Raw genomic sequence first — 16,033 nt, forward strand, 5'->3', positions numbered from 1 at the left:
GTGGGAGGACAAGAGTCACAAACCAGGAACACCAGCAACTGCAACTACAGCACTGCAAACACACCCTCAAGTCTGCTGAAAAAAGTTATGTGAAAAAAAAAAATCTCAAAATTTTCAGAAAAAGTAGAAACTGCATTTATTTGAGAAAGTGTACACTGCATAATGAACCAAATTTTGGCCAGCTTGCACACCACCACAGCGCAGGGTGGGGTTTTCAACTAGTTCCAAGAACACACACACTCAGACTATGTACACTACTACATAAATATCCAGTTTAATTTGCATTTCTCAGTGCAGACACAGAATCCAACTTCTAGAACATGTGACAGAACCCAAGACAAGACACAAAAAAGTTAAAAGTTCAGCCCTGTCCATGAGTATCGACTACAGATAACATTTATAAAAACTTGACATTGCTTCCAAAATATGTTACGGAAAAAGTAGTGTACAATTAAAAACTCTGCAATCAGAAATTTATAGGGTTTATTAAAGACATGCTCTTCTTCTTTGTCTTACAGTCCAAACTGACTCCAGCAGTTCTGCCCAGCTAGCTCAGATCACTCATGCCAAGAAGTTTTCACCCACAGATCTCAAATCATTTCACAGAGACGACTCCCTTGTCCTCATTTCACAGGCAGGTTCCGTGCCTTGCCCGGAGTCTCCCGGCCAGAAGCAGAGGCGAGAATGTGACACCAGGTCCCGTCTGCTCTGCCCCACTGCCCTGGCTGCCTCAGCTCAGGAACCAAGCCAGGGACAGCTGCTCATCCCCAATCACCTGAGGACAACCACCCTCAGCTCAGCTTCCCCCACGCTCCACACCGACGGGCTGGTCGCTGGCTCTGGCTCCCAGCCCGGGTTATCCTGGAGCAGGAGTGCTGTGAACAGCTCACAGCATTGCTGCAGGTCAAGGACAATGTTGTGGATGGCTGTGGCCATGCCACCCCCAGGAATAAGGCAGTAACAGGACATCAGAAACCATCTTGAAGACAAATTTCAAAGGTGCAACATGCCTGTTTGAGAGCAGCTTGTCACTTGTGTTCCCACGTGGGTGGCAAACCGAGGACAGGGGAGGAAGGACACAGCGAGGGACACAGTGTGTCCAACAGGAGTGACAAGCAGCCCCCAGAAAGCGTGAGAGAAAAGGCTGATGAAGCACAGTGCTCTCAGTGGGGTATTTGCATAGATTGGACGTTTACTAACGATGCATAATTTGTCTGGGGCATGGGGGAAGGGCAGCACGGCACCAACCACACCTGTTCTGTCAGACAGACACACACAGACCACATGGGACAAGAATCTTTAGCTACAGGTATTGCACCAAGTTAAGTGCTCATCTTTGCACACCCCTGTTAACTTTTACTCAGAGCAAAAATAAACTTTGTGAAAGTATATACAAAAGAAATTGCAGCAATTGGGTTAAAGATAAAATAACCTAAAGTGCATTTTAGATACCAGTATGAGGTTCTGCAAACTAGTCTTCCTGGGCACACTCAGCCTTACACAAGTGCCCAACTCGTACTTTGTTCAATGTAATTCAGTACCAGCATTCAATCAGTGCTGATTTTCCATCTCTCCACCACCTACAAGCATGAAAAGCAACTTCTCCAGCTTTCAGCTGCACGCCAAGTCTGCTCACCCAAGTTCCTGCTTGGCGATCAGAGCTACCAACGCTGGTAACTTGAGCCCCTCTACATGTTTAAGCTTCTGCACCCACCTAGAAATTGTGTGTGACCAAGTAAATCCCCACTAGCACAAAACCTTTAACACAGGTGACCTAGAGCAGTGCAGTTTTGCTCTCTGACTGACAATTGAAGGGGTTCATGCAGATTTTGCAGAGGTGGGCACGCTGTTCCGGGAGGCTCTGGCTTATTAATGGGACGCGCCCCTTTCTTGGAATCCAACATCTCACCAAATCTGCAAGGGCAGAAACTTTCCCCTTTATTAACCATGTTATTGTGAATATGCTACATGCTGGGGCAGAAAGGGGAAGACATGAAATTTTCTGGCCTTGTGGAATCTCAGGGCTTTGCTGCAGCTGCCCTTGGATCTCCTCCCGTCCCAGCACAACACCAACGCCCCGGAGAAAACGTCTGATCACACAGTGCTGGAGATAATGCAAATGTGAAAACATCTCAGACACACGCCACACCAACACTCTGGAAAGCAGACCAATGAGAAACAACAAAAGCACACACCTGTACAACACAGCTGGGCGGGTGCACAGCCCGTGCACTCACAGAATCACACGCTCCTGCCTCAGTACAATCTCTAACCAGTTCCACCTGAATTACAGCCTGCCTGATGCACCTAAAAGAGGTGCAAACCTAAAAGAGGGCACCTAAAGAGGTGCACCTAAAAGAGGGCAAACCCAATGCACCAAAGAGTCAGCAGGACACAGTGCTTTTCCTGGAACATACCAAAAGAAAACAGTAGCTGTGAAGACAAACAGCAGACACTGACCCCAGACACTGCTGCTCATCACTGCAGCTCCACATTGAGTTTCCCAGTTCAGAGACTTTGGTAGTTTCTTCTACTCATTTCTGTCACAAAAGAGTTCCTGAAGATGCTCTCTGGTCCAACCAAGAGTGTTTTAGGTGGACTAAGTCATAAGTAGCAAAAGTAAAAACGCCACCCTGAAGGCTGCAAAGGCTCAGAAGAGGTTGCTAAATCAGCCAGCTGTCACAGTGCAGGCCACATCTGGGACACTTGTCCCCATCAGAGAAAACCCCACAACTCCAGGGGAATCTCCACACTCCGGCATCAGCAGTCTCCCACAGGCACACTCATCCCATACCCACTCATCTTCGAACACCACTGCTGCACTATGCCAAAGGAGAGGCATGAGGCCACAGTGAGGGGCACCAGAGGGACCCCTACACAGCTTCAGGCGCTCCTCACCCCCCTCCCAAGTGGAGCTCTGTGCACGAGAGCTGGCAGGAGACTCATCCCTGCGAGGAAAGTCCCAGCCATGCAGGCTTGGGACTACTTTTTTTTGTGTTCAAAGCAGTTCTTGCTACCTGCAACCCAACTGCAGCACAAAACGAAGGAGAAAAGCAAAGGGGCCTACGCCTTGCTGCCCTCCAGAGATTGCCATTACAGGAACAAAACACAAAATGCTTTGTTAACCTGTGTTTCATGGATAAAACCCTTGTTGCTGCAGGACCCAGAGTGAGAGCCCTGCAGAGCACTGCCACACCTCCAGAGAAAACACCACCAGTGCATCTGGTGCCCCCGAGTTTGTCCCTGTGATTGCCAACACCGAGCTCTGCCCTAGCACAGCCACATGGCACGTCCTGGCCAGGAAGCACTCCTGGCACAGCTGCTCACCCTCACGGGACACGGCTTCACCCTTCTGCACTGGACTGGAAGCAAGTTGTCCAAGAGAGGAAAGTGCCCTTCAGCCCCTTTCCACCCATGCTGGGGCAGCACATTCCCAAGGGATGTGCTGAAGCCACTGTCCCACCTCAGCGGTGACAGTGGTGTCCTCAGGCTACACAGAGGAGATAAACACCTGCTGATCACCCGGCAGCACTCACAGGGTTCTCCCACACAGGTACAGAGAGCAGCTCTGATCAAACACAAAGAGTGAAACACCTCTATCCACCACAGTTTGCATTCCTAAGTTGAGTGCAGGGACACTCCCCACTAATTGGCTTACAGTCATTATCTTTGTATCTCACTAACAACAACACTGTAAACTGAATAAAAACTATTTAATATTCTTTCCTTTAACACAAGAAGACTGACAGCCAAAGCCAGAAAGATGGATGAAACACTATAAAATAACATCTTTTAAAATAATGCAGCATAAATAAACCATTTAGAATGAGACTGCATTTATTGCAACATTACAGGCTTTTGGTGGAAGGGGGGGTTTGGATTTGATTTACCCTGAGTAGGTTAGAATATAGACTCTCAGTTTGATATGAAAAACTACTCTGTTGCGTAACATCTTTTAGTCAAGAAATAGCCCCATTGCAGAAAAAGCTGGCATTGCAGTAGGCTGGAGACAGAGTCAGGCAGAAATTATATAGCTCACCAGAAAAAAAGGAAGCATTTATGGACAGCTGGAGGACAGACTCACTGAATTAAAAATTAATTTATGTTGAATCTTTCTAAAAATTTTCCTAGAGTTGTTCTTCACAAAATATGAGAGTAACCAGCAAAGGCACCGTGCTTCTGATTCAACAGTCCTGGGGTTAGGACGATGACTTGTTGCTGAACAGAACCAAAGAAATCAAAAGAGCAGCAGGCACCAACCTGACCACACCTGGGACTCACTGCACCCTTCGAAGACAGGCACAGAAAACAGACTCCGGAGCCGGAGGCAGCAGCAGCTCCGACCGCGCTGCCGTGTGTGACACGGTGTCTGCAACACTCTTGAGTCCTAATGGATTAACTGAACAGATCTAACAGGGGAACAAGGTACTTGTGCCCTGCCAAAATAAACTCCCCTGAAGCTCCTGCAGGCTTTAGTAACAGCATTAGTACAGCAAACCCAGGCACCAGCTCCCCATCAGGGATGTGACAACTGCATTCCAATCACATTGCAGATAAATCCTCTCCCACAGCAATGCCATTTCCTCCCCCAGCAGCCTCCTTTCCTGGGCTCCCCTTTAGTGCATGGTTAGTATAGACATGAGAGACAGGAGAAAATTATAGACCCAAGAGGTTGTAACAAAGACCCACTTGCTGCCAGTACCTTAATCCCAAACATAAGTGATGTGCAATTGGAGACAAACTAACCCCCCTTTTCCTTTTTAAAATGTTTTTGCACACGAGTAATCTTCTGTGTTCACATATGACAAGCAAAAGTGACAGACAGTGCAGCCAAAATAGTTCATATATAACTTAGATTTTTCTTTCTTTTTCTTTTTTTTTACCTTTTTTTTCTTAGATAGAATCTCGAAGGTGGATGTACCTGGGATGTGACTAAGATGCCACCTGTGAAGCAGAAATAAGCCACAAAACTTCCAATGAGGAAGGAATAAGAATCAATCCTTCAGTTTCTGCTTCTAAGGAGAAGGGTTTTATCCTCCAGGTGCAAAGGAAAATCTGGAACATCTTCACTTAGAGAAGCTGCTATTCAAACCAATTTCTTCCTCACCCTGTAGTAGTGCTTCAATTGGAATTATATTAGACGGGGTTTCAGGGCTCTGGAGGGACAGGAAGTCCGATACATCCATGGCACTTAATGTTTCAGTCTGGGAGTCTGAAGGGTTAACTATCTGACTGCTCTGCCCACAGGAAGGAGGAGCGGAGGAGGAAGGAAAGGTCTGAGGCTGCAGCTGGGGTGCTGGCTGCTCCAAAGCTTTTGAATCAGGTGAGGAACATTCCTTCTTAACAGTGGCAGTGGCTTTGTCCTTGGCAGAGTCTCGGCAGGCACACTGGCACTGGCAGGCCTCCTCCTGCTTTATAATAATGACAGGAACGCTGAGACCAATCTGCTGAACAGGGTTTCCTGAAGGTGAAACAAAGACAAAACACAATGGAACTACATACTTTCACAGCAGGGAGACAAAGCAGCTTTGTTAAATTACCTCAGTGTCATGCTTACCTGTGTTGCCAGCTACTGGTAATGCAGTGGTAAAAAACACCTTTTCTACTACTTTTGGAACTTGTGGCTTTAAGGGAAAAAAAAGAAAAACAAGAAAAATCTGTGAATCGACTCCAATCAAATTTCTATTGATCAAATTCTAAACAGCTTTACACATATTCCAAAGAGAACACACAGGAGAACTGGGCTAGGTTCTGGCTATCCCAAAGTACTGTCTCAGTAATCCTAAAGTTGGGGAGTAACATCTCCTGCACTATGTGCTTGCTAACACAGCTTGTGGGTTTTGACAACTGACTGACTGAATTCTTAAATACTGCTGTACTTGCAGCCACTCGAGTCCACCTGCACCTGAGAGCCTGAAGTGACACCAGTATTGTCAAAGACAAAACCCTTGAAGTCTCAGCTATCCAGAGTTACTGGAGAACCAGAAATATTCTCTTTTCAAAAAAAAAAATTTCATTATCTTTATCAGGGTAAATTAGGCAAAGACAGAGATTACAAAATGCCTAAAGACAACCTTTACAGAGTCTTTTGCATTTTTATGTGTCAAAAATAACTGATTAAGTCTCCCATACATCCTCAGATTGGGTGTTGCCCTGTCCTGGATAAACCAAGCTGATACCTGCCAGCAGAAACCCAATACTGGGGGAAAGAAGAAAGAAAGGTTTTTCTGCACCCTGGGTTTCTCTGTGCTCTATTTGTTTCTCTGTCTGTTCCAGGGGCTGTACTGGTGACATGTTTCTACACGTTAACATGACAAGCATTATACAACACTGCATCCTGGGGTTTATCTTAGAGTTATAGGTTTGACCTCCTCCCTTTTCAAAAGCAAGGGCTCTAGGAGGGATGGTTCCAGCTGTTCCAAAGCTGTGCTGGATGTACTGACCATTTGTTCTTGGCTTTGTGGGGAACCAGTGGCACCATTCAGGATCCATTGTAAGTTCTGCTCTCCCATGACAATGCTAGACTGCAGAATGGCGGTGCTCGGAGAAGGAGTAATGGTTATAGTGGGGTTACTGGTCAGAACGGGGTTGGCACCCACAGGCACAGTCTGAACCACAGCTGGCAGGGGCTCAGCGGCACTCGGGGCTGTCGGGGCAGGAGCCCCAGCAACCACTGACAGTCCCTGTACGATGGGCTGCGGCGGCGGCTGGGTGTGCTGCAGGAAGTCTTGGTGACTGGCTGCAAACTGTGTGCTGTGAGGAACAGGCACTTCTGGGGATTGTAAAACAGTTGCAGGATTCCCAAATGCAGGCTGTGAGCTGGGTGCTATGGAGGAGGGAGCAGCAGGTGCTGCTGAGGCTTGCAGTGCTGACTGCGCGGGCTCGGAGAGGCCGAGCTGCAGGACCAGGGGGAGGGACAGCGACGCCGCGTCTCCTGCCGGGGGCGGGACCGCAGCAACCGCGTCCGTGTCGCCGTTAAACCCTTCAATCAAGGCAGCTGCCAAGAAAGAGAAAAAATACAAATACATCAGTTCTCATAAGGTCTGAATAAACAGCTTTTTCAATGAACTTATCAGCTAATTGATGGATTTTTGCCAAATAATGCATTACCATGTTCCCATCTTCAGACTAGTGCTCAAAAGCAACCCTAGACAGTGAAAGCTGTCAGGATGTGTCAGTTCAAGCACCGGTACCAGTGAGCCCTACACACAGCCTGACAGCCTCATCAGCTCTCTCTGAAAAGCTCTGTATCAGCCTGGTGGTGAAGCGACGCCAAGAGAGAACCTTGAAAACAGGCTGGTGTGGCAGTTTGAGAGCTCCAATGCCAGCACTGCAGGACAACATGCTGGTGACCTCCCCTGTCACTGAGTGCCATGTGGTCTGCACACTGTGCACCCAACACTAACAAATTTCAATACTGAAGTTAAAGTTCTTTTTGCTTCTTAGAGTTACACTAAGCTTCAGTCTGAAATGCTGAATTCAGTACATGCACGCAGAGCTGTCAAAAATTTTTCTCTTACAGCAGTGCAGATACAACTGGTACCTGTCTGCTGAGAGTCATCCTGATTTGCAGTGTGGTCTGGGCTCTGAAACATAGACTCAAAGATGCTTGCTGGTGAGATTGTGCTGAGGTCCTGTCCATGTGTCTGCCAAATAGAACACAAAAGAGGAAGACATCAGACCATGTTATATCTCAGGCCTCCCAACCCCAGTCAAGCAGCGTGTGCATGTCAGAAACACTTCTCCAGTGAACCAGCCACCTTCAGGTAAGGTAACATATTTTACTTACCTGCTGTAAAACGACATCTAGTTTTTATTACCCATAATCAAATTTACCAACTTAGTGAATAAATCTTTACAAAAATAAATGAACTCCTTCAAAAGTAAAATATATTCCTCTGCATCCACACTTAGTTTAACCCTTATTTCTTGTAGTACTCAGTCAGAAACAGGCATTAATTTGTTCTTGGCTGCTTGTGGAACCTTTTCTGGAGCAGGAAAAAAGTAGCTCAACTTAGACTGCATCCTGGACTATGCAGTTCTAGTCACCCACACAGCTCGAGGAACAGTACATGTACAAGAGCTGCACCCTGCTCCCGCAAAATGACGCGCATTTAATTTTCCCCTGTGTAAAACTTCAGCCCAGTGAACAGTTATCAAGAAGCAAGAACATTATTATGGTAAAATCAGATGCAGAGCCTTCAACAGCAGGTTGAACTAAGCACTGCACATTCTGGAGGAAAAAAGCAAAACTCAAATGAGGATGAGGCAACTCCAGGACAGTAACTCACTGGATTAGAGTTCTCCCGCAATTCTGAATCTGTTGATATGAGGCTTAAATCACTCAGACAAAGTGAGTGGCTTGTATCCTGTGAAAAAGAAAAAACTAATTTGAATTACGTATTAAGAGAATAATGTCAGAAACATTTTAAATTATTTCTTAGAGTCCAAACAACTCTGCCTACATAGAATTCTTTTACCTATATGGGAAACCAGGACTCAGTTCTAAAACCAAAGGAGCAAGATTTCTAAACAAAGGATATTTAGTAGTTATCAAGGATTCTTAACATCTCTGTCACATTACTTCCAAAAAGTCATATAACCTAGAATTTTAAATTAACACGGGAACAAATCGGCCTATAGAAAATAAAAAAATTAAACCTTCACAGTTAGTATCTGTTCTGCTTCACACGCTTATCCCACAGTACTGATTCCAACCAAAGCACACACAAGGAGAGCAGGCTGATGGATACAGCTGCCCACGGGCACACATGGCAAAGTGAGTACTTACAATTCCCTTTGAAAACCCCAGTCTTAAATGTTATAACTTTGGAACAAACTGCAGACCAAATGATGTCTTCCCCAAGATATGGTTTATATCCACCTAACAGAAAAGCACTAGGCAGAAGTGCTACCAACCTCAGACACGTTGTTATTGGGAAGTGCATTATAGGTATGTCCCTTCTCATGACCTTTCATGTGACTCTTGAGACTGTACTGGGTACTGAAAGTCTTCTCACAACCATTGCTGGGACAGAAGAAGGGTTTCTCCCCTACAGGCAGCACAAAACACATTTAACAGACTTACAAACATCCTATCAGACACACATTTTTATAGCACCCAGGAGAGCAATCATATTTCACACAAACATGATGTTTAATGCACCTTCATGCATTCAGCATTTCTGGAGGTGAAGGCTTCCATTTCACCATGAGAACTGACACACAACACAACGTTTGTTATGCATCATTACTGACACATTTGTGAAACACCTTCATTAAACTCAAGACCTGCCAAGCATAAATATAACTGCAGAAACTGAATATTTGGATTGGCCTGACACAGGTGTAGGAGTTTGCACTTTGCCTTCTTAAACTTGTGAGGTTCACATGGGCACACTCCTCCAGCCTGCAAAGGTCCCCCTGGATGCCATCCCCTCCCTTATCCATGTCACCTGAGTCACTCACTTGGTGTCATCCCCATATTATATATAACTACAAATTCATATTAGGATTAGTGTTAGTATAAACTGAATGAGGTCAATTAAAGAAAATAAATAAAACCCTTAGGACTTACCAGTATGTGTCCTAACATGTGTTTTGAGGTGGTGGCTTGCAGCAAAAGCCTTCCCACAGCCATCATGCTCACACCTGAATGAGGCATCACAGGAGAGTCAGCATCAGCCTGCTTTGATGCATTAGCTACAACCTTAGATCATGTTTTGCATAGTCCCAGGACTCTGAAAAGCAGGCCCAAAGCTAAGTTGTGTTAGCAACCAAGTAGCTCCCAGCAGCTGCTGTGCATGCCACACAGACCGTAGCAGGGCTCTGAGCAGGACTTTAAAATCCAAGTATGAAGTCAGCATTTGGGAGGCCTCCTCACGGAATACACACACATTGCATCACAGCAGAGTGCAGCAATGTGTTTCAAAAGATGCTCATTGTGGCACACAATATTTTACATTTAAAAAAATACCTTAACTACTCTCATCTTTTAGGACAGTCTCTGCACCCACAGGCAGTTGTGGGAGCTCAAGAATAAACATGCTCCAGTGCCAGCCAGCCACCCTCACTCATGTCTCATGAGAACACCTTTCCATTCAGAGCACTAACAGCTGCCTTTTGGCCCAAAGAAGCCAGAATTGCTACCCAGTAACTCACCGAAATGGCTTTTCTCCTGTGTGTGTTCGAATGTGCTTCCTCAGGTCACTGTGCGTTGTGAAGTATTTGCTGCAGCCTTCTGATTCACAGTTAAATGTTTTCCCTGTGTGAAGCCTTTGATGTGCTTTCAACCTAAAAAACATGCCAAAATAATCCCTCTTAGGACTGCTAGGATGAGACAGCCCTGGCCTGAGGCAAGCAAGCCATTCCTTCAAATGTACAGGACAGGATCAAAGGCTTAACATATCCTGAGCAGAAGGTAACGAGCTCATGAAAGTGACTGCTGTCAGTTCCAAAGTCCTCCAGCAAGTCTGAGAATCCCTTGTGTTCATGCACCATCCTCAATGCTACTGGAATATAAAGAAGCTAAGCATGCCACCACAGTTCTGCCATCCCACTCTTGGGACAACATTGCCTTATTTGAAGGGTTTATATTCATACCTGTACCTGGAAGAAGCAAAACAATTGTACTTAGACACGAACACAAAGTAGATGCAACTTGCGGAACAGCAACAGTCACACCTACGAGAGAACTCGCCAGAGCCTTCCCACCTGTACCGTGTGTTGAACACCCTCTCACCTGTACCATGCTGAACACCCCCTCCTCTGTACAGTGTTGAACACCCTCTCACCGGTACCACATTGAACACCCTCTCACCTGTACAGTGTTGAACACCCTCTCACCTGTACAGTGTGTTGAACGCCTTCTCACAGCCCTGCACGTCACACTCGAATGGCTTCTCCTTGGTGTGCACTCGAACGTGGATCTTGAGGCTGTAGGAGGTGAGGAAGGCCTTGCCACAGCCCTCCTGGTTGCACACGAAGGTGTACTCCCCGCGGTGGGTTTTCTGGTGCGTGCGCAGGTTGCCGGCGGTGCTGTAGGTGCGGGGACAGCCCTCAAAGGTGCACTGGTAGCGCTTCACCTGAGGACAAAACGCTGCATTGCTTAATAATTTTTAATCATTTCTCAAACCCAGACAGGGTAGAATTGCAGTCAGACATCAAAGACAACGCAACAGATTTTGACCCCAAAGCCCAGGAAAAAAAATTTATTGCTGTTTAATTCCCAGATAACAACGTTTCTGCTGCACTCTGTGAGGAAGGAGTGGCACACAGGAAAGCAGCTGGCCCTGCAGAACAGGAATCTAACAGAAGGGGAAAAAGGAAAAACAGAATTCAAAAGGTTTCTAGCTAAAAATCTGATAAAATAGTTGGAAAGGACATTCAGGGGCTATCAAACCTGCCCACTACCCCCTGTAGCCCCTGCAATTTCACTCAGGTGTTCCCAGCAGAGCTACTTATTTGTGGAGAATGGAGACAAGGGAAAATGCACTGTCACAACCCTCAAAACCACTGCCCTGTGTGCTGGATTCCCATCAGCGCCTTGAATGAGAAACACAGTTTTCACCGTCTCTCATGGTCTAACCACCAGTCCATTTATTGCTTCAATTTATTCCAAAAACAGACCTCATTGAGCTATGCTCTTCCTTTCTGGGGTCACTGAAACAGTGAGTGCCTGAAGTGCACCAGATCAAACCAGGTGCTTTTCACCCAAAGATTGGTGTCACAGATTTCCCAGCCAGCCATCGAGATTCCCAGGACAGTTTCATATTGAACTAGATTTGGTACCTTCCCCCCTTCTGCAACAGGCACAAGGGACCATGTAGAAGCTTCCAGCGTGCAAGTGGTAACACCTAATGAAACCTCATCCTCTCTTGTGAAGCGGAAGGAATATGTCACCTGATCTGCCTGAATAAATTTATCCTCACCATTGACTATCAGACCAATTTGACTGTTGCAATTCAGAAACCTCAACATCTAAAAGTGACTGAGGAGCCCAAGAAAGGACTTAGCAAGTCGCACTAGGCATAATTTGGGTTCTAGACAACTCTCCAAAAATAAAGAGGAATAGTTTCCCAGTTACTTCCAAGTGGTTTTGTAGGAGACAAAACTGTTAGCAGGACCCCTTTATAAAGCTGAGCAATCTTTCATGTATCTCAATCTGTGGTCTCTTGTTGCTCCTACAACAGGCTGGTATCCACCTTAACCTTCCCTCAATAAAACCTTCATATTTGGAGAATGTTAAAGCAGGTGGGACATACAAAGGACCATTACACAAGGCACAGAAATACTGTAATGTGCTGCGTTTGGCTGGGGTGGAGTTAATTTTCTTCACAGTATGGGGCATGTTCTGGATTTGTGCTGAACACAGGGCTGATAACACAGAGATGGATTTTTTTTCTCAGTGCTTCTCATTCTGCCCTGCCAGCAAGGGGCTAGGGGTGCACAGGGAGTGAGGAGGGGACACAGCCGGGACAGCTGACCCCAACTGTTCCAGGAATATCCCAGACCACGTGATGTCATGCTCAGTACATGGAGCTGGGGAAGGAGAGGGAAGGGGGGACATTTTGTGCTCCTGAGTCTCCATTAGGCATGCCAGAGCCCTGCTGTCCTGGGCATGGCTGAGCTCCTGCCTGCCAGGGGAAGTGGGGAATTTATCCCTTTGCGTTTTCATCTGGTCACTCAGCACCTTTAGATGCACCATACAGAGAAGGAAACAAAAATTTCATTGTAAAGCGACTGGCCCTTAATTTATAGTTTAAATCAGGAAGAAGTTACCCATAAATGCCCAAGCACTACAGCACAGTTACAAGACAATTAGGAAGTTTGGTTGTGCTGAGTCAGCCACAACACGGGAGCCCAGACCAGTAACACACCAAGGTCAGAAAGCATGTGGTATTGGATGAGGAGGGGTACATTATCCCACATTCTGAGCAAAACAAACCTTTCTGTGAAGCACGTGAAGCATTTAATTCTCTTCTCACAGTAGCACATCAAATAAGCACTTATTATACATCCAAAATCATCAGAGACTGGTTTGAAAGCCTCGCAGGTGCACCAGCAAGAGCTCCAGGCTGTCTCAGCACCCAGGCACAACAGCAAACAAACAAGGCAGCACAGGCCAAGCCCTAGACAGCAAGACAGGGACCAGGTGCTTCAAGGCCAAAGGCTGCGGCTTTTGGCCAGGGACAGTGAGCTGCTGCCTCTGCCAGGGGCACAGGGGACGCTGAAGAGCCATAATCCAGCATTTACCTCAGAAACAGGAACTTGTGCAATACCCAAAAGTAGTAGGGGAACCTGACACCCTTGACCAAAGTCTACATTAACTGCTCAGTTTGCCTTTAGCTCCTCCCAAGCTTACAACATTCCCCCTAAATGGCTGATTTTTCTGTGTCATCACTGAAAAAGAGTTAATGAATTTGAAATACAAAACTGTAATCTCATCTGTTCTTAGCAACAGAATTACAGTGAGAGATGTACAATAAAACAAAAAGAAGTCAATTTAATTGCACATGCAGCCATTGACCCTGTTTAGTTGCCACTCCCTGCTCTGGGTTCCACAGAGAGGAGAGAAAGTACCGACATGACAGACAGAGAAAGTGAAACACTTGAGCAGCTGCAGCAGCTGCTGACATGGATAACTGACCAAAGGAGACTCAAACGGGCTTGCTGAACATGCCTCAGTCCACAAGTTCCCCAGCTGCAGAGCTGACCCCGGCCAGCCCCATTTCCTCACCACGGTAACGGTGGCTCCGGGCTGATGGGAATCACTCAGTGGGCACAGCCAGGGCTCAGGGGCACAGCCAGGGCTCAGGGGCACAGCCAGGGCTCAGGGGCACAGCCAGGGCTCAGGGGGCACTGCCAGGGCTCAGGGGGCACTGCCAGGGCTCAGGGGGCACTGCCAGGGCTCAGGGGGCACTGCCAGGGCTCAGGGGGCACAGCCAGGGCTCAGGGGGCACAGCCAGGGCTCAGGGGCACAGCCAGGGCTCAGGGGGCACTGCCAGGGCTCAGTGGGCACAGCCAGGGCTCAGTGGGCACTGCCAGGGCTCAGGGGCACTGCCAGGGCTCAGGGGGCACAGCCAGGGCTCAGGGGCACTGCCAGGGCTCAGGGGCACTGCCAGGGCTCGGTGCTGCAGCTCTCGGCACAGCCAGGGCTCAGGGGCACTGCCAGGGCTCAGGGGCACTGCCAGGGCTCAGGGGCACTGCCAGGGCTCAGGGGCACTGCCAGGGCTCGGTGCTGCAGCTCTCTCACTCTCAGTGTTGGTTACACAATGCTGCTATCACTGACAGTGGTACAAATATTTGGACACATCAGCCCTTGCCTAACTCAGAAGGGCCAAAAAAGGAGCACAAAGCTGTCCCTATGCTGGTGTCACAGTCAACTTTGCTTTGCAAGAACCCCAGGAGAAGCCCTCACCACTGTGCGTGCAGGGAAAATTCATCAGGAAAACAGAATTAAGAGTAAACTCCCTTTTAACTGTGTACACTGACCCGAACTTTCAAAATACAACAGATGGTAGCTTAAAGCTTCCCTTATTCTCCTCTCTCAGTTTCCCAGTGAGTGACAAAATAAAACTGCAAGCAATTTAAAGTTTGGCATCTCAAGTTTGGTACTCCAGCTCCCACCAATGGCCTGGCCCTTAACTGTGACCTGGATGTGCTTCTCTGGAGAATGTGGCCAACCCCAGATTAACAGAGCTCAGAGTATTTCAGTTACCTCTGAACTCACAGAACAATGACCCAACCAGAAGAAAACCAGAAGATCACTAAAATCACACCACTGACTTGTGTCAGTGCCACACCCTCCTGCCATCCAGTGTCACACGGTGGTGCCTCCTGGCAGGTTCCCAGGTGGAGTCAGAGGGAAAAGGGACAGCCTTGGCAGCTCTGCTGGGACATGGTTCTGCCCAGCACATAGAGCAGATTTAGTGGAGGGCAATTCACTCCACTACACAAAAACCTTGGAGAACAAGCAGAACTCTGCCTGTCCCCAGGCAAACAGCTCTGGAAAAACACCTTTTCAAACCCTTTAGGTCACCAGGTGAAAACCCCTGACAGGAAGCACGAATCCCAGATCACACTTAGCTACTCACTTCCTTGAGCTTGGTTTCTGGGCATTCAGATTGCAGAGTGAGGGTTGCTCCTTCGATGTTCCTGGGCATGGGAGTCGACCCAGGATTTATTGTTAGATGAATCTGATCTGGAGAAATAATGTGTTGCACATAACCCTGGGACATTCCTTCATGATCTGCTATTAAGTGAAATCCTTCTTCGTGACCCTCTGGTAAAAAAGGCAAGTGATCACCACACTGTCCTTCATCCTCCTCCTCCTCCAGCACGCTGTGGTCCTGCTCGATGAGCACAGTTGTCCTGTCATAGACCGTCCCGGAGGAGGAGGACACCAGCCCGTTTTTGTCAGCAAACCTCATCATATTGTCATCCTGGGCCAGGTCGTCCTCCTCCACCTCATAGTAGATGACGTTGCCCTCGGGGCTGTTCTCGCCCATGGCTCCGCGCCTCTCTCCGCGCTACCGGGAGCTCCGGCCACAACGGCTCATCTGCAACGCAAGGACGGGCGGGGGGTCAGGCGGCTCCGCCGGCCCGGGCCCGGCTCCGCTCGCGGGCGCAGCCCCGGGGCGGGCGGTGGCGGCGGGGCCGGGTCGGCCTGAGCGCCGCGGGCCCGCCCCAGCGCGGCGCTGCCCCCGCCAGGCCCGGCCGCGCGCAGAGCCGCTCCCGTGCCCCGCCTGGGCCCCTGCGCCCCGGTCGATTCGGTTCCCCTCGGTTCCCCCCCGCTCACCGGGCGCCGGCGGCCGCTCCCTCCCCGCCCCAGCGGCACCATGATCGCGCCGCTCACTTCCGCTTCCGGCCGCGCGCCGCCCACCGGGAGCGCCGCGCCCGCCGCAGGGGCTCATGGGAAGGTGGCGGGCACGGCGCGGCGCCACCTGGGAGCGGGACGCGAGTCACGGCCCACAACGCGAAACGGCTCCAGAGCGTTTTATTTAAATAGCGAGGGCTTAAAAATCCCGAGGTT

The 16,033-nt window shown here is 48.3% G+C and overlaps 1 protein-coding gene across 1 annotated transcript; it reads right to left on the reverse strand.

Moving 5' to 3' along the window:
* On the reverse strand, positions 1-15,890 carry MTF1 (metal regulatory transcription factor 1). Its single transcript, XM_032709998.1, has 12 exons — positions 15,800-15,890; positions 15,096-15,560; positions 10,846-11,084; positions 10,162-10,293; positions 9,578-9,651; positions 8,920-9,053; positions 8,292-8,369; positions 7,544-7,646; positions 6,444-6,997; positions 5,558-5,624; positions 2,353-5,461; positions 1-2,307 (listed from the first exon to the last, which is right to left on the reverse strand). Exons 2-11 carry the CDS (start codon positions 15,507-15,509, stop codon positions 5,067-5,069), a joined length of 2,190 nt encoding a protein of 729 aa, XP_032565889.1. The 5' UTR covers positions 15,510-15,560; positions 15,800-15,890; the 3' UTR covers positions 1-2,307; positions 2,353-5,066.
* Positions 15,891-16,033: the final 143 nt, after the last annotated feature.

This window comes from Chiroxiphia lanceolata, chromosome 24 (genome assembly GCF_009829145.1).
Source record: "Chiroxiphia lanceolata isolate bChiLan1 chromosome 24, bChiLan1.pri, whole genome shotgun sequence".
NCBI lineage: Eukaryota > Metazoa > Chordata > Aves > Passeriformes > Pipridae > Chiroxiphia > Chiroxiphia lanceolata.